The 18,908-nt window shown below is 40.2% G+C and overlaps 2 protein-coding genes across 2 annotated transcripts; both read left to right on the forward strand.

Annotated features, from left to right (window-relative positions):
- Positions 1 to 440: 440 nt before the first annotated feature.
- LOC119730837 (fatty acid-binding protein, liver-like) lies at positions 441 to 13,190 on the forward strand. Its single transcript, XM_038203888.1, has 4 exons — positions 441 to 858; positions 7,585 to 7,760; positions 8,822 to 8,935; positions 11,764 to 13,190. Exons 1-4 carry the CDS (start codon positions 783 to 785, stop codon positions 11,812 to 11,814), a joined length of 417 nt encoding a protein of 138 aa, XP_038059816.1. The 5' UTR covers positions 441 to 782; the 3' UTR covers positions 11,815 to 13,190.
- Positions 13,191 to 14,211: 1,021 nt separating this feature from the next.
- LOC119730836 (myelin P2 protein-like) lies at positions 14,212 to 17,142 on the forward strand. The gene is made up of 4 exons (XM_038203887.1): positions 14,212 to 14,442; positions 15,529 to 15,704; positions 15,797 to 15,910; positions 16,983 to 17,142. Exons 1-4 carry the CDS (start codon positions 14,373 to 14,375, stop codon positions 17,040 to 17,042), a joined length of 420 nt encoding a protein of 139 aa, XP_038059815.1. The 5' UTR covers positions 14,212 to 14,372; the 3' UTR covers positions 17,043 to 17,142.
- The last annotated feature ends 1,766 nt before the right edge of the window (positions 17,143 to 18,908 follow it).

Consider the following 18,908-nt stretch of genomic DNA (forward strand, 5'->3'; position numbering starts at 1 on the left):
GTCCCCCAAAAAAGTGGGTAAAAAAAATTACGGCGTGGGGTTCGGGGCCCGCTTAAGGGCCCCGAAAAATTTTTGGATTCTAGATGCTCTGTGGTGCGATCTGAGGCAATTTCTGACCACTTTAACCAATGTGTTTTTGAGAAAAAGATGGTGGTGTACTCATTGCCTGCCTTTATTGCGATGTCACATAAAAAAAAAAAAAATTGGTTTCGTTTTTGGGGGGGGGGGCCATGGCCCCCTTTGGCCCCCCCCCCTGGATCCGCCCTTGTTCTGGGATTGTACCGCCCCACGCTCATAATTTTATACTGGAGAAAAATAATTAAAAACAGTGCTGCGTATGTCACGCCAAGTAATTGGAACAAATACCGTTGGCATCCCTTTAATTAGTTCCGTGCGCATCCGTGCCCTGTACATGCACATGGAGCAGAAGTTCCGTGGAAAACATTGCAGTCATCGTGTAGATTATGAGCCGACAGTTGAACATCCGGATGCATAGACGCAAACGAGACTGTGTTAATAGTCAGGCTATAAAGGTCAGACTGTGTGGTGTGGTGGTGTAACGCCTTCTTGATCCATTGCGGCCTGTTTCGAGTCTAGTATCGGCCAAATCTTCTAATCGGACCTCTTGTAAGGGACACGGACAGCGTTGAGATCTCGAGGGAGACAAAGGTTCACCTCTACATTCTTGGGGAGGTCGCAATATTGCCACACACCCAGATTGTTGCGAGTAATACTCAGTCATCTCCAAGCTCCGTCTGACATTTTGTCGTCCTGTCACAAAAATGGCTCAGTTTAACGGCACGTACAAGCTAGACCCGGAAAGCAGCCAGAATCTGGATGAATTTATGAAGGCAATCGGTGAGTAAAAAAAGTCGGTTAGAATTGTATGTGTTGACAATGTTTGTATTGCCGATGTATCGCCACAATGCGCTTATTGTGGCGGAATTTATTCCCTAGGCCTGTACGGATCAGTGCAAAAACCCAGACGAACATTGCGATGTTAATATTGTTATTATTCACAAGATGGAATTTTGCGTCGGGGTGATGTAAATCAAACTAGGTTTTGCCCTTCACCGACGTATAAACACTGTCATGGGCGTCGCCAGGATTTTTTCTAGAGGGGGGCAAACATTTTTTTTGCCAAAAAATGCTTGTATTTCTCAACACATTCTCGATTTATCAGTTTTAGAGGGGGGCAGGGACATTTTGCCCCCCCCCCCCCCCACTCATTAAATTTGCACCACTTTGTCTTCGCGCCTCCTTTTTTTTTTTTTTTCTTCTTCCTTTTTCTTCCTTTTTTTTTTTTTTTTTTGCTTTTCCGGGGGGGGGGGGCAAGTGCCCCCCCTTGACCCCCCCTCGCGACGCCCATGAACACTGTATACTCAGTGTGTTAATATAATATTGTTATTATACACTTTAGCCTACGTGTATTTGTACCTGGAACGTTTGTAGTCGGTGCGGTGGATCTACTGTGGTGCACATGCCTGCTTACCCCCCTCCCCCCCTCCCCCAATTGAGCTTCCCCCTCCCCCATCCAAAGCTGGATCCGCCCCTGCTTTTGACCTATCAACGTGGAATTATGCTATTCAACGATTTGATGTTTTGGAATCAAGCAACTGCAGGAAAACATGGACGACACAATTCCGGGAAATGACGTTTGGGATGACATGCAAGAAAAACTAGAACTCTTTGCCTTTCGTTTATCAATGACAGATAAAATGATGAATCACGTTTTAAAGTGGACGGGAAAAAACTGTGGAAATTGAAACCCAGTCAATGTTATTGTTCCGGGTATATAATAATAGGCCAGCTGACAGCTTCAACTCGCGGTACGATTGTGTTCTTTGATACGAGGCTAGAAATATACCTGCTAATAATAGGCCTATACATCGACAGTTTCTATTGTGTATTTTCCAAGTAGAGAGTTCAGCACTTACAGTTACACTTCGTGTTTACTTTCTCAAAAATATTACTTCCAAAGCACGCATGGGAATGTGCACTATGCGATAAATATATGCCCTTGTTAACAGGCAATAATATGCAAAGTAATTAACATTTAATGCGCATGACTGAACAAAGCTATTTTGAGTCACACGCCGCTGCATACCTCGACGGGTATCTGCACTTTAAATTCAGTAGCCTTGAATGAATCGATCTGATGCGCATAAAAAGGGTATTATAATGTCAGTGCATTTTTATGTGAAATAATAATGTTAAATAATTGTCTATAACTCATTTATTTATCGTGCTGCAGACATGGCCAGTCGATTACCTTAAATTATGCGGGTGCTGTAAAACTCAATGGTGACCCGAAACAATCCCTTAGTCTCCATTTGAAATTTGTCTGTATTTGAAATCTGCGCTAACATCGACTCAATTTTCTGTTATACCGCAGAAAGCTACGAAATTTCCCATCTGAAATGTTTTATGCATAAAAGCCACATTGTAAGGAAACTACAAGGAAATATATTATATTAACCAATATATTTATTTAACATATTACTTAACATGTTAACCTGCAGTGCAGACTGCTGCACGTTCTGCCTGTGTCAAATTTTGTCGAGTAACACGATGAGGCGACAGCTTAAAGTTCAAACAAACTCAGACACATGCAGAGCAAATACAATATTTCTATGAACAACCGTGTTATATTGATTTTGAGCCATGAACTATATGAACTCATGTATTATTAGAACCTGTATGTATATAGCCAGGTGCGGTTCCATAGAGCGGAGGACTATAGCAGGGGTGGATCCAGCAATTTTGCATGGAGGCGTGCTGAAATGTAGACCGTTTTTTTCCCCGGACACTTAGGCCTAGCCTCCGAAAATCAATGGGGGAGGGGGGTGTCTCGTACCATATTTTCAATGGGCAGCGCTGATCAAATACTACAATCATGCACACTATATTACCTAATAGTGTAGAAATGCCCCTTCTCAGGAAAGGCTACGCCTCTGGCGGACATGTATGTTATTATTAGGCGAAGTAAAAAAAAAAAAACATGTTTCTCGTCCCCACCCGCTTCCTTTTTGGATTTTTAATATCATTTTTTTATTTTTGAAAAATGCAGTAAAAAAACACCGAAAAAGTCCACAAATTCATCGGAAAATAAATACTGGCGAAAAATGTTCATTGTAGACCAATACAACTCTAAATGACACTGTAAATATGTTCAGTTCTCTTGTCCAACTTGTCTTTCTTTTTAAAAGTGTCTTTGAACAGTGGAAAAAAACCAACGGTTGCAGGAAATTTGAAAATGGCGGCCATCTTGAAAAAAAATAAAAAATAAAAAATAAAAATCCCCTCTTCCTCTTTTTTCAAAAACCCGGACGAGAAACATGTTTTTTTTATTCGGCCTTATCAATGCAATTTTCAATTTCAACTGTTTTCAACAGGGGGGGGGGGGGGGGGTGGAAGGGTTTGACACAAATACCACCCCCTCTGGATCCGCGCATGGCCGGCTGTAGCGAATATTATTTTTTTTTGGGGGGGGGCTTAGACCGTTCGCATGTGACGTCACCTTCTAACATTCGATACTGCTATTTATTTATTTTTCGGGGGGGGGGTAAACAAAAGGCTATAGCCCCCCCCCCCCCCTCCCCCCCCCCCCCCCCCCCCCCCCCCCCCCCCCCCCCCCCCCCCCCCCCCCCCCCCCCCCCCCCCGTAGAACCGCGCCTGTATGTAGCATTCTGGGAAAAATGATTCAGACCTTCAGACTCATTAATATTTGCGCAAGGAGTGTCACTGCTTCGTGTTAGATGGTCGGGATTTTTATGCTGTTTGTAACAAACACTGGCTATATTATAGCTTGTACCACTGTATACCAGGCTTTGAGTGGGCGCAGAATATGCCATATATCATGCGCTAGTGACGGGTTTATGGATTAAATGCATGAGAAAGAGTGATACCCCATCCTCCTTGGGGACACAGGGTTTCAGTAAATTTAAAGTAGCAAAAATCTTACTAAGAAAAAAAAAACATGTGGTTCTCCGTGTGATATTTTAATTTCACGTGGTGAAAAAAAAAGCTAAATCGCATTTAACTTCAGTTGTTAGGTTTCATTCATTTACGTGAATGAAACTGAAAAAAATATTGTTACTGTTTATAAACAATAAAAGTAAGCTGTTTCCCTCATAAGATTAATTGATATTGCATGATTAGAAAAATAACACATGCGTGAAATAACAAAGGTGTTCAATTTATGCTTTGGGCACACGGACTCCTTCTCGTTTCCTTCATTAGTCTATGTTTATTCCCACCATTTATTTACATATAATTAATACAAGGACGCGATACTCAGAAGACGCTAATGAGCAAACATTTGCGACGCTGTATACGGCTATAATACATCGCACACTCTTAATTGCTGTTGCTACTGAAATGTGCAATGAGTGACTTAATATTTGCCGATTTTTTTTATTATATGCACCTAAAACAAAATTCGAGAAAACTTGTACAGCTCACCAAAAGAATAGAATATTGTTGCTCAACTTCAATCACTAGTTCGGTTCGTTTGCAATTTAATACAGTTACTACAGTTGTAAATACAGTTGTTTGCAATGTGTACAACTTTCTTTTGTACAGGAGACATCTTTACTCGGTCTATAAATTCTCTCCAGTACGGCATCATTGAGCTTTGGAAATTAACATTTACGCGAACCGTGCAACCATGGCATCTCTCCTGGGCGATGTTCGCGCGTGCGTACTGCACCCGTGCGACAGTTCCTCGAGTGCTCTGTAAAGCGCATGCGTAGTAGACTGTCGCACGGGTACGGGTAACCCATGCGACAGTCTACTACGCATGCGTATTTACAATGTGCGTGATTCCTCGCGCGCGTGTTTGGTAAACAGCAAGAATAACATCTGGCACGTGATGGTGAATTGATCATGAATATGTATGAGGTATAGTAAATTATCCATAGCAGTAGTGTGAACTCCAACTCCCCTTCCTATGTATCAAATACTGATGCCGCGAGAGCCTGGTTCACCCCTGGTGGCGCGCTTCCGGAAACCTTGAAAAGGAAAATTAACGTGAACAAATGGTAGAATTTGCAATTATTTTTGGTTCATTGATTTCTTCAGAAAATCACCCCCGAAAAAAAGGCCTTTGTAAAATTGTTACTAGCATATCAATATATGGAAATTGATTAATCGCCTGACGTGAAATTGAAATGTCGTGTCAAAAAATCACCTTTCACTTCCGAAAATCTAAAATACATGCGGGCTAGTGCAACTCGGTGTAATCGTACATTATGTGAACATGTATAAAATAGTTTTCTTTTGTGGCGGTTATTTCAACTTAAAGTTAAATAGAAGACCAACATGTCTTTTAGGGTTTACAATTTTTTTGAATAAACCTAAAGGACTCATTAGCATTTACGAAAACATCTAAACTGACCTCTGATAAGGACTGCACTCAAGCCAGCCCGACTAAATCTAGAACCCATCGGCTGTTAATCTTCGCGTCATTATGCATTCTCGTTCTCACGCAAGTACGTGATGTGAAAACAACTGAACGAACACGGAGACCAAGGAATGAAAATTACGGACGTGGAAGGTTTTAATAAGTTCGTTTTTATCTATCTCCAGGTGATTTTTCATCAATTCTTGAAGAATAGCAAGATAAAATCCCAACATTAGCGTTTCTTGGGGTGTCCACGGTTAGAAGTCGTTCTGTCACAAGTTATAGCAGGAGAAAGGGCAACCCAGTGAATGCCCGTAGCCGGGCCGCGCGAGGGTTACGGAAACTCGCCGCGTATCTTTTTACTTTCAGGCTTCATTTCAGTTGAATTGCTACTCTAGGCCTATTCGAGGGGATAGTCAGTTAAATCAGGTTGCTCAAAACCCTAGATTTGCTAAAACAAAAACAACAACAAATAATTAAAGAAACAAATAAATAAACCAAGGCAAGCAGAGTAAGGTCGATCCTAGAGAATTATGCTAAGAGGTTTATTCAGCTTGAACTATGTTCAGGCACCTGGTCTACACAATGGGCCGGGTTGAGCCCAAATTGGTGTTACGGGGGAAAATCCTATACAATTGCAGTGACAGTGAGTCATTCAGTGAGGTACAAACATGACTGTAGGCTGGCAATTGTTTGGGGGGACCAGCTAAAAAAAGTAGTATCCCCTTGCACAGCAATGGTTTATGATATGCGAGCAGATTCGGCGATTAATAATTATGCAAAACAAGACTACGTCTTGACCTTGAGATTCTCACCATTCAGTGGGCGCCTTCTATCGTGTTTTCGGTAGCCCGGTTGTGGTATTACAACGACATGGCATCCAAATTGATCAATCAAGCTTAGTCCACATTTCTAAAGTCGACTCCGATTGGATGGCGCGCGGGGTCGCATAAAACTTGTATGTTATCTGACGTTCGACCGTGGCTCTGCGCGCGTGAATGTCTGATCCCCAAGACTAACAATAATGGACCCACATCATTAAAAATTGAAAGGACGGGAGTCTGTTTCCCTTCTCTATGGTTAATCAATGGGTTTTTGTATAGGTGTTTGAAATTGTGTGATCCTGTAATTTCCAAAATGTGTGAACTCATTTGCAGTCGATGACAGCTGTACTGGCGCTTGTTCCGTTCAAGTAAATATTTCTCATCATCACGGTAGCTCGCCAACTACGTAATTATAATTTCCGTGCCCACTGTCTAAACATATTCATGACGCAGCCCACGTTTATTTTAGGGATGTGATTTTAGATTTAACAACGTTCCCCTTTCAGTGGCGTAATCGGGGGGGGGGGGGGGGTGAGGGCACCCCCCCCCCAGCCTGTCCTTATTCTCCCATAAGTATTTGTTGAACGGCAGATCTTTAAAAACTCTTTCAGTGCATCATAAAGAAACTGATCCCCAACTACCATCACCGTACAATATGTTTGGACCTAGTTACGTCACTGTTTATTGTTTGTTTGTTTGTTTGTTTTTGGTAGATTTGTTGTTCAGTGGGACAAAAATGCTGGAAGGTCTTTGAGGTTCAAATCCACTCCTTCGCCTGTGTTCACGACCCGCCCCTTATTATGGTCCCCACTTGCTATTTTTTGCATAAGAAGACGCAATGGGCTGTGGTCTAGTTACTGATGCTCTACCCATGCTGTTTTCGCCTTCACCCCGAAAAATAGATTTTGTTTATAAATTGCTATTTTTCTAGCAATGCAAAATGTATTCACTTTTGAATGAGGCATCGAGCAAAATAAAGCCACCGACGTTAAGATATGGAATTACTTCTTTACAAAATTCGAATTATTTGCTGCCCGACAATAACTCCATCCGTGCAGGGTAGACTGGTTGCCGCCTCCCTATGAGAATGGAGACCGGAAACCAGCCTACTCGTAGGCAGCACCTGCTCGTGTGCAAAAGTAAACTAAAGTAAAAGCTGTTAAAAAAAAACATTAAAAAATAAGTAGCCATTTCCGTTAAAATATAACACTCAAATTGAAAATTCGTTAGGATTTAATTAGATTTAAAAAAAAAAATCGAATATGTTGAAGAGCACGGTTAGAATAATCATGAAGCAAAATCGGAGGGTTCCCTTCGAAAACTAAACTATCATCTTGTTGTCGCTCTTTGTCCCAGGTGTGAGTGAGGAGATGCGTAAGGTTGGCAGCAGTCTCATCCCTGAGGTTACCATGGAGACAGCAGACGGCAACCATTTTAAGATGACTACTGTGACTGCTTTTGCTACTGTGGTTGTGGAGTTCAATCTTGGAGAGGAGCAGGAAATCACTACTGCAGACGGGAGGAAAACCAAGGTCTGGTTGAAATTGAGAGCAATGGGTTCGACTCGCCACCAAATAGGCATTTCAATTGATTTCTTGGAAAACTTCCTTCCGCATCTGCCATCAACATTCCCCCGCCCCATCAACCTCCCCCCCCCCCATCCGAAAATTAAAAGGACCCACACACACATACACACACAGAGAACAAGATCGAATTCCTAGGAATAAAGAGCATTTATTTATTTAAATGAACAATATACAGATTGCGAAGGCCATTGCCTTAATGAGAATAATACGCTATCCCCGTAAAACGCTTTGAATAGCGCCCTCATGTTGGGTTCTCGATTGTCAGCTTTTTGCTCTGAAAGTTCATTCCCCGTACTATTTTCCGAGCTTCATCCCGAAAAACAGATTCCTTTTCTAAATTGCTTTTTTTCCTAGCAGTTCAAAAATTATTCAATTTTGAATGAGACATTATTTTACCGAAAAAAAATCGGCCCATGTTTAGTTATTGCATTATTACTTTGCAAATTTCGAAATATTGTCTGCCGACGCTGATTCCGAGCCCACGGGGTAGGCTGGTTCCCGCCCCGCAATCAGTATCGACAATACGTACTGACCGGGAGCCAGTCTGCTCGCAGCGTATTACGTTTGTGCCAAAAACTTTTTCAAAGGGTTGCTGACGTGAGACGTAAAAAAAAAAAAGGGAAAAGAGTGTTTTTTTGTTGTTTTTGGAATAAAACATACAAGTTGAACATTTACTAAGAGGGAAAAACGAATTTGTTGAAGAACACGGAGAACTCATCTAATCGCTGTGGTGCTAGCAGGTTTGCATTCATTTCATTGCGTAATGATCTTGTTTTTAAGCGAATAAGGGCGCTGTGTACATTCGACATTTTCTGGACTCCAACAGAAGAGACACCACCTTTAATGAAGCAATTAAGCAACTTTACTCCAATCTAGAAATTGAAGGTTTAAAGATGTTATTTTGTTTAAATTTTAACCTATTTAATTTTTTTTTCATTTTTGTGGTACATATATCAGATTTAGTAAGGTTTATTTTTTTTAATTTTTTTTTCGTTTCCCATTTTAAGAGTGTTTACAGCCTGGAAGGCAACACGCTGAAGCAAGTGGAGACACCGTCGGATGGTAACGGACCATCGGCAACTTACGAACGAATACTCAAGGCAGACGGGAATATCGAAATGGTTGGTCAAATTCTTTTTAAAGAACTCTTAAAATTCCTTGAAAACAAGCCTGAAATGTGCAGAACACAAGGACAATCCAACCAAGAGTTTGACTTTGGTCAAGTCACTTAATCTTCAGTGCCCTACATCTTTGTTTAACTAACTGGAATTCTTTCGGAGTTTTTAAGGCCGTTTCATCCCGGTGCAAAAGCGAACGCGAATTTGTGACGTCACGGTAAGTGTTTGGCTTCGAATTCGCAAACTGAATACATTTTCAGTCCAAATTTGACGTCACGAAACAACTCGCTGCAAAATTCGTCAGAGTTGGAATCGCGGTGTTCAACTTTTGCGAATTCGATTTTCACAGCCAGAATGATTACCGTGACGTCACAAATGCGCGTTCGCGTTCGGGCCGAGTGTGTCTTATAATTATACCAATTAAAGGTGTACTTTCGTCCTGCGATCGACAAAATTTGAGTGTTTCATATTTTGAAAAGTCTGGTTTGAAATCTAGAAAGTATTGCAAATTTAAAGAATACGCGAGTGGAAGTTGCTGCGTGACGATATCACACTGCCCGAAAGGAACGGCGGGGATTTCCTCTTTCCACGCTCCGCCATTGGGCATGCAGAGCCTCGATCTGGCAACTTTACACAATAAAAATAGCCTGTTCAGTGATCTGAACCCCGATACGGGAATCACTGAACCGGCTATATTTATTGTGTAAAGTTGCCAGATCGAGGCTGTGCATGCCCATGGCGGAAGTGTAAAAAGAGCGAATGACCAATCGCACAGTGCTTGTATGCATGGGAGCACGCGAATTGAATTACCCGCGCTTTGTTCGGGCACCGTGCAGTCGATAGGGGCCAATGACGGGCACGTGTGGAATAGGCTTAGCAATTTCTCCTCGCGTAATCTTTAAATTTGCAACTTTTCAAACTGCATCATTTTTCATAAGCAGTTGTCAATCTTGGACGATTTACAGTCTTTGGTAGCAAACGGGTATCAAAATGTAGCTAACAAACTTCCCCAAATGTCTATATAAAAAATGTCATCAGATTCAAAAATTATGACCCCTCCAATAAGTGAGCACTTTCTTTTTTTGAGGTGTTTATTATCCTATTGTTGGAATCGCGGTGTTCAACTTTTGCGAATTCGATTTTCGCAGCCAGAATGATTACCGTGACGTCACAAATGCGCGTTCGCGTTCGGGCCGAGTGTGCCTTATAATTATACCAATTAAAGGTGTACTTTCGTCCTGCGATCGACAAAATTTAAGTGTTTCATATTTTGAAAGGTCTGGTTGGAAATCTACAAAGTATCATACATTTCAGAGAAAATTTGGGGAAAACCCAAGTGTTGACATGTGACGTCGAAACCATTTTAACTGTCATAGGCTGATACTTATATCCAGCAAAAAAGCAGAAAATACATTTTAAGCCAATATACACCCTACATTAGTTTTTGAGCAATTTCGTTTCTTCAAAAAGAAAGAAAGAAAGAAAAAGAACAGATCACAAAAAAAGCTAATGGTTCTATTCCCTTTAATATACACCTGCGGTGCAGGTGTTCACTAGAAAACTCGTATGACCGAAAAATGGCCCGGTGTCAATCTGATAAGGCTACTGGTTGGCTATACACACTCCCAGGTGCCTAAGGTGATGATGACACAAGACAATGTCAATATATCAACCAATTCAGGCATTATCAGTTCTGCCTTCAATCGAAACAAATCACGCCACTTCACAACTCGCAAAGTGCATCGGAGTGTCATTTCGGATTTCCAGTTCTCGCCCCCGTGGCGGATATAGGATTTTTTTCATACAGGGGTTGGCTGAGACCTTGGAATCCGGGAATTTTTTTTTCGGGGAGGGGGAATGGGGGGGGGGGGAGATGTGCTGAAGTTAAGGACATTCAGTTACAGTGACGCCAGGCTGGAGAAATGAATCGACATTTGCACTATCGTACGACTTTTTCACGAAACTTGATTCAGTTAATTTTGTTTCTTTCAAGTCCTTATTAATAACATTGGTCAGACGGGACGGGGGTAACCACCCTAGACCATCACTCTTGAATCCACAGTTGCGCCCGCTTAATCCTGATAGTTCCACGTCCCATCTCGATTATTAATATTAACAATTGGCAAGAAGAAATTCTTTGCTGGATCCAGGAATTTGGTGATTATTCCATGATAGGTTAAATGAAATAATGTACATGAACAACTATACGAACCCTGGATTATCTAGGTACATTCATATCGGAACTACGTCAAACCATCAGCCAGTGATATTTCTGGCGCTAACACACTAGTTCAACATGCGCTGATCTACGCACTCAAAAACTTGGTTGTCACGGAAATTTGGAGCCGAATCGGGAATTTCCCCGTGTTTGTTTTCCCAAAAGGGTTTTCGCGGGGTTTTCGCCCGTCCCGTAAATCAACAATTCGTGCATTATACTGGAATGTTTAAAATTAACTTTTGCATATAGCTTTATTTGTGTAAATATTTGTATACTACTTGTGTTTGTAAGTATTAATGTTCGTAGTGTGTTGCACACGTGCACCATATTCCGTGCACTATTTTACTTTGCTTAACTTTATTTAGTAATTCGTAATATATGCAGGGCCCAATGGAAACCAGTTTTAAACTGTTTGGGCATACCCTGGGTAAAGAAATGTACATGTAATTAAAAAAACAATTTTTAAATTGAAAGAATACCCTTTCAGTGACTCGACGTCTTTTTGCAAAGTTACTCACCTCACTGACTGTTTAATTCAACGCCAGGTTTCCCGCCCAATTTTCATATTTCTTTTATAAAGAATTTTACCCATTTGTTTTTTTTTATTTTTCAGGTCATGACAACTGGGAGCACTGTGGCCAAACGACTTTACAAGAAACTATAAACACCAAGGGGAATGAGTCAGTGGCCATCACTGCCTGCACTAGAAACCTGCACGTTCCATTAAAGTGATAAAATGTCTTGTGTAATGCATGAAATAGTTATGTAAATCACTAAAATTAAGACGGCCCTATCTTAACAAGATCATCTTCAGAGGCAAAAAAATGCATAGTTATTATTATAACAGGGAATGGTACTTTAGGGCGACATTCCTATAGGGTTGTGCACAATTTTTTTTTCCAACTTTAATGACCCTCACCTCAATTTCCCTTATCCTACCCTCACGAATTCTGGTATATTTACTTTTTAGACCATGAGCAATCGATCTAGCCTATTTGCGACGGAAAATGTTGCCTCTAAACAGGAGTTGTGACATGGAGACATTGAAATGTCTCCTTAATGTCCGGTGTCTCCCTAAGGTAAAACTTATGACGAAAAATGTCTCCTTACAAGGGTAGGCCTACATTAACAGGAATAGGTTATTATGTTTCAATGATAATGTAAAAGATGTTGACGTGAAATAATAAGTTTCAACCGGGTGTCGTTTATATGGAATAATTTGTATACTCCTTCGTTCCTTCGGGTCCCATCCCGTCTCTTCATTCCCTTTGATAATCACCTACTGCCACACTCCCTTGGTCCGTAATCCCAGGAAGTCGATTTTTTTTCTCCGAGTACCGAGTACTGCCGAGTACTTTAATATGTTGCCGAGTACGAGAGCGAGTATTTTATTGTAAACCCTTTTGTGTTTTCCAGCCCTGCATGCTTGTGTGTCCCCTATACTTACTACGCATGTTTGATCCTTGTTCCACTGTCATTGTTTTGCTTTTGAACGATGTCTTGCCAAGACCGCACCGTCAGTCCAGCTAATTGTGTTGAATAATTGTCATGTTTCCTCGCACTCTTGCGTCTCAATTCTGCACGTTTTGGACTATTTTCGCCTGGACAATAATTATATAACATATCTGCAAGTATGATTGAAAATTTGGCTTTAGAATATTTTACGAGGTCATATTTCTTATCAGGCTACTACCGGTTCCAACAGAGAGCGTTATCAATACAATTATATCGTTAATATCACGTGACGGCATAGACACGGGGTTCAAAGTGTATCTCCAATCGTGATTGTAAGTGTATTAGCTGTTTACTCTTCAAATCTACAAAGACAAACTTTGGCTGAGAGGCTTATCAAGTGGCCCGTTGCCATGGTGACCTTGTCAGTAATAGGCCTGAGTGTACTAATTTTCCCAAGCGGCATCGGCACAAGCCAGACTAAATATATTTGTTGCATTATTGTTGAAAATTTGAACATGTACCTTTAGGCTAACTTTTCGCTTTAAATGCATATTGCTTTAATTGGCAACGCATTGAGTTCCAGTAGTTGCACTTTCAACGACGGCTGATAAAGTGAACGTCATTTTCCCTTTACTTTTCTTAATACTCACTGGTAATTTTTTTCTACCACAAATTTTATATTGTTTACAGTTTGATATTCTTTACAGTTTTATATTTTTTAAAGTTGTAAAAATTGAGCACCATTGTCTATATATGGCATGCCCCAAGGACAAAAGTTGCATATTAACATTCACATTATAAAAGAAAGATGCGTTTTTATTAAGTCTTTAATTTGGTAGCGTTTGTCGGGTTATTTTGCATTTACATGTACAAGGCAATCCAGTGATAATGTTTGGAAACATTTGGTAATTCGTTACTTTTGCAACGTTTAATTGACCTTCAATAGTTTGCCAGCCCGTAGATCTATTGCAATGGCATAGTAATAAATTCCATCTATTTCGGTAAATATGTACAGTGAAAGAAATGTGAGAAAATCCAACGTGCTTTGTTAACACATATCCGGCAACGAGTACGCCTTTAATATTGGGTGGAGAATTTACATGTTGCGAGCAGTGTTGACATAGCTCTGGTCATAGCTTACCAGTTGATAAAAAGTACAGTAACATTAATGTTTGTACAGTTAATGAAGGTCGGACAATGACGATAGTTGCACAGTACAGGATTGAGGTAGCAGTGCCGGTTGAATTTAAATGTGTCCATAGCTTCAAGGATTATCATAAGCTTAATGTCACATTTTCTCACTTTTGCCTTTAATTATGATCAATAAAATAGTAGAGTCGAAAGGTACCTGACTCGACAAAAATCTGGTTGTGTGCTAAGAACAGAGGAAATGTGTAAACACAATCGATACTTTTGCAAAAGCGATTCGCCAGTCACTCGTTGCCGCCCACGCGCGTGTTCAAAGGTTGCGTTCGGATCTAAGCCGCGCAGCCTGAGCTAATCTGCATCACGCATGCGCAGAACAGTCGTAGCTGGTCATGAGGCAACCCGATTGGCCCATTCCTGTAGGCGTGATGCGTGCGTCTGGACATTGTGACTTAGAGTAGCGAAGTCCGAATGTTCGAGGTTGGCTTATCAGCTCAACGGGTTGTTTTTGGGCAAGTATTGCCTGATAGAGGTCCTTTTGAATTGACTCAGATGCAGTGATTGCAGCAAAACTCAAATCTCTCCGTGTGAAGTGAATGTTGTAGGTCTTTACTCACAATAATGGCACATTTTAAGGGCACATACAAGTTGGACACGAGCGAGAATTTCGAGCCGTTCATGCAAGCACTTGGTAAGTAATTAAGTTTTACGCGTAATCTTGTTTTTTTTTAACAAACGCGAATATTATACAGTTTTTAATTGTAACACGGCCTTTTGATATAGAATTTCGGGAGCAGTTTACATCCTTAAAGACTTAGGCTCATTTTATCCATAGGAAAAAATGTATCCATTAAAATTTACGTGACATTTCCCTTGCCTTAGTAACAAGGCACAATTGATACATCAACCATTAACAAGGTTTGGAGCCGGCACATTGTCTGCGTCCTCGTTTTACCATCATTGATGGAACTGAACCGGAATCCAACGGAGTCACTAATAGTCTATTCTGTTAATACTAGACGTGTTCTCCTACATTCCATGTTATGCTTAGAATTGCAATGAAGTGTATATAATGCGTGTAGATAGGTCTATGCTTGTTTAAGAGGAAAGTCCACTGTAGCCATTATCTTGATATTCTGGCTACAGGCTATCATATCTTGTGGTATAAATTCAAAGGGTATATGTCCAACATAATGAGCAAAGTGTTGGCAATGGCATGCAGGCTCATTAATTTCAACCCGTTTAACACATTTTAACCCAGCCCAACCGAGACCGACCTAATCCACCCAGCTCAACCCAAATAAATCCAACCCATCTGAACCCAACCCAACCCAACCCAACCCAACCCAACCCAACCCAACCCATCCCAACCCAACCCAACCCAACCCAACCCAACCACACCACACCAACCTAACCCGACCCAACCCGACCCAACCCGACCCGACCCAACCCAACCCAACCCAACCCAATCCAACCCAATCCAATCCAATCCAATCCAATCCAATCCAATCCAATCCAATCCAATCCAATCCAATCCAATCCAATCCAATCCAATCCAATCCAATCCAATCCAATCCAATCGACTGTAGCCATTATCTTGATATTCTGGCTACAGGCTATCATATCTTGTGGTATAAATTCAAAGGGTTGAAACAAATTCAATCCTGTCGAATCAAGCCCCAACGCAACCAAAACCCATCCCAATCCAACCTAACCCAACCAAACCCAATCCTATATACCCAAAGAAACTTAATTCCACCTTCCGATTTTCACACAGGGGTGAACGTCCTCCTTCGCAAGGTTGGCACCACCACCAAACCAACACTCAAAATTGAAACAGACGACGGGAAACACTTCAAGTTCATCTCAGAATCTACATTTAAGAACATCAAAACGGAGTTTACCATAGGCGAGGAGTACGAAGACACCTCACCAGATGGTAGAAAAACTAAGGCAAGTCGTAATAAGAACTTTACTTTAAAAAATACATTACACGGGCCTTTAATAATGAATAATTGTTCTTATTTGATACTTCCTTGCAACAGAACGTCGTCACCCTGAATGAAAACAAACTGACGCAGCTTGAGAAACCACGTGACGGAAAAGGCAAAGAGGTGACGTACATCAGAGAACTTACAGAGAGCGGAGATCTCAAAGTGGTAAGCTTCAAAACGATCGTCAATGATTACGCAAAGTATCTGTGCTCTTTAAATCCAAACCATGGACTGTTTTTCTGCATAATTAGTATTCAACCGTAATTCTGATTTGAGCGTTGAAGACGTTTACCAATATTTTCTTGGTAATGCACGATTGTTGAAATGAAGTAAGGAGACCACAACATTGTCAGTGGGACGAACTTGAGTTGTATGAAACTAAGGATCCGAAGCTCCACTTAAAACACCGCACCACTCGGGCTTGCCGTACGAATGTGAATTAATATTTTACACAGCACGTTACCACTCAATACAGGGTGAGTAAAAAAAAAATTCAAATGTTGGGACCTTTCTTTCAGTGAAGTTCTGCATGTAGCACTTTCAAAACCTAGGATATGAAAGCCCAATTTATCAGTTTTCCTTTAGTACAAAAATCATTCAGACCACTTAGGCCTATGTACTTTTCAAGGTATGGAATTTTAAACACAACCACCGTTTTAAAGTTCTGTCCACGGATCACCAAAAAGGTGTGCGTTCTTTCAGCAAAACGAAAACAATTCACATACATTCCTATGTGAATTGCGTTCGTTTTGCTGAAAGAACACTTAGGGGCCGTATCATAAGTCCGACACCTCATAGGCCCGACGCCTCATCAGTCCGAAATGTCGGATTTATGAGGCGTCGGACCTATGAGGCGTCAGACTTCTTCTTGTGATCCGTGGACAGAACTTTAAAACTGTGGTTGTGTTTAAAATTCCGTCACTTGAAAAGTACATGAGTGGTTTGGATGATTCTTGCACTAAAAGAATGTTTATGAATTGGGTTTTCATATCCTAGATTTTGAAAGTGCTACATGCAGAATTCCACTAAAACAATAGTCCCAACATGTGGGTTTCGCTTTTTTTGACTCACCCTGTATTTCTTGAATCTTTTTTGGACTTTATAAAATTGAAATTAATACCCTTGCAATTGCCTTAATAAAATCCTAAATTCGCCACTACAACCATACTCCATATTGACAGTTAGGCCTATTAATAATCAATGATATTTTCCAAACCCACTCCTCTTGTTATAACAGACGTGCATACTTGATGACATCGTGGCAACACGTCTCTACAAGAACCAACATGTATCATAAGAATGGAATCACCAAGGAATGAAGTCATCGAAAACACCAAGATTCGACAGATACGAGGGGACATTTTCGTACCATTGAATTAAAACACGTGCATAAAAAAGTCAGATTATCATACAGCCGTTCACAATAAGCGTTATTATGAGCACAATAAGCGTATTATGAGTGTGCTTTAGACCAAAGATTATTCGAAGGATCACTGCCATCATTGCGTTGTAAGTTGACAGTTCACCGTAGACGTCGCATTTCAAATAAATATTTCTTGATGCCCAAACCCTGTTGACGTAGTAGGTTTCAGTCATCAGAATTCCCAATTCAGCATCCAGTTCTTAATGGATGTACTTTGGTAGTATAGGTTTTTTTAGGCCAATTTCCTAAAATGTTCATTCACTTCTGAAAATCGTTCGTTCATTTTCGTCTGAATTTGAATGCACGTCTTTAATCCCATTTCAATTTAACGAAAGTTCAATCGTTTTTTTATTGTCCGTGCATTCGGTTTTGAGAAACAGACGGCCAATTACGTTACCTGCGCGTTCATTTACGCAAGCATGCATTCTCGCGCTGAGTTCTGGCATACAATTTCGTGAGTGTGCAATCAAAAGTACGTTTTTCGCATTCAAAATAGCAGATTGCGTCCGATAACACTAAACTAAAAGTCAAATAGAATGACCAATGTTTGAAATCGTCCTCTAAAAGCTAAAAAGAAGTCTTGTAAGCATATCTGAACGAGCATAAACGAAATGTGCTGCTCAATCACTTATTGATTGAACTGAAATGGAATCGAGTGCTCTGGTAGCGAAAATGAAATGCGTGTTCAGAGCGATTCTCAAATTGGAAAATGAATGACCGATTTTCAGAAGTGAACATTTTAGGAAGTACACTACTGCATCATAGTACAATGTACACGTGGCCAAATCTTACTGAGTACTGTTTTGTTTTTAACTGTCACCACACTAATATTCGAAACGAATACTATTAATTTGGGTTATAATTTGCACATAAATGCTGATTACTCGCTAAAAGATTTTTTGTTTGTATTTTTTGAAAATGTTACAAAAAAGAAAATATTTTTGAACATCTTTGAAGTAGCCTATAGGTTTTATAGCATTGAAAAAAGCAAAATAACTTTTACGAAAATCATAAAGTTTTGAAATGGAAATGATCTAGATTGATCGATTTGTAGCGAATGCAAATTATTTCAATAAAGATTATAATGTAACAGATGGAAGAGTTCACGCGTTTTGATTCGTTTGTTGCTAATTTGAACCACAAATTCAATATTTTGTAATTATTTTATTATAACTGACATACAGATCATCACGTGACATACAGTATTACTCCCATTCACGCCGGGGCTCAAAAAGTCTTATCTGTTCTGAACAACCTCCGTAACAGATTCGAAAATACTTCCGCAATCAACGAAAAATCCCAGTCATCTTTATATTCTTGTATTCTTATAAAAAGTAATGTCAAAATTCGTTGTAATACTTGTTTTCATTTCTTTTAAAAACTAAACCATACTATATTAAACATGTATTCAACACCAGAGATCTATTTTCAAGCCAATAAGACACAGATTAATCTAATATTACACGGAGTGACTAACACACCTTTTGAACAAATAAAGAAAGACACACTGAAACAAGTTTTGATAAACGTCATCATGATTTAATTTTTCGTATGATTTAAACAGAGCGCTTAATAGAAAAAAGTAGAATAATTGTACACAACTGGCATGGAATTTCATTTTCATTCTACACTGGAAGAACAACAATCATACGCTGCAAAATCTAAATAAAAAAACCAAACATTTTTTTCGAACTTATACTCTTTAAGTGTGAATTAGTATAGAAAAGACGATCACACACG

The sequence above is a fragment of the Patiria miniata genome, unplaced genomic scaffold (genome assembly GCF_015706575.1).
Source record: "Patiria miniata isolate m_02_andy unplaced genomic scaffold, ASM1570657v1 HiC_scaffold_22, whole genome shotgun sequence".
In the NCBI taxonomy this organism is placed as follows: Eukaryota; Metazoa; Echinodermata; class Asteroidea; order Valvatida; family Asterinidae; genus Patiria; species Patiria miniata.

Bases quoted from the DNA above. Each gene is read 5' to 3' on its own strand.
- LOC119730837 (XM_038203888.1), top strand. From the start codon at position 783: ATGGCTCAGTTTAACGGCACGTACAAGCTAGACCCGGAAAGCAGCCAG. The intron at 859-7,584 runs GTGAGTAAAAAA...TCTTTGTCCCAG, and splicing joins TGAATTTATGAAGGCAATCG to GTGTGAGTGAGGAGATGCGT. The intron at 8,936-11,763 runs GTTGGTCAAATT...TTTATTTTTCAG, and splicing joins CAGACGGGAATATCGAAATG to GTCATGACAACTGGGAGCAC.
- LOC119730836 (XM_038203887.1), top strand. From the start codon at position 14,373: ATGGCACATTTTAAGGGCACATACAAGTTGGACACGAGCGAGAATTTC. The intron at 14,443-15,528 runs GTAAGTAATTAA...ATTTTCACACAG, and splicing joins GCCGTTCATGCAAGCACTTG to GGGTGAACGTCCTCCTTCGC. The intron at 15,705-15,796 runs GCAAGTCGTAAT...TCCTTGCAACAG, and splicing joins CAGATGGTAGAAAAACTAAG to AACGTCGTCACCCTGAATGA.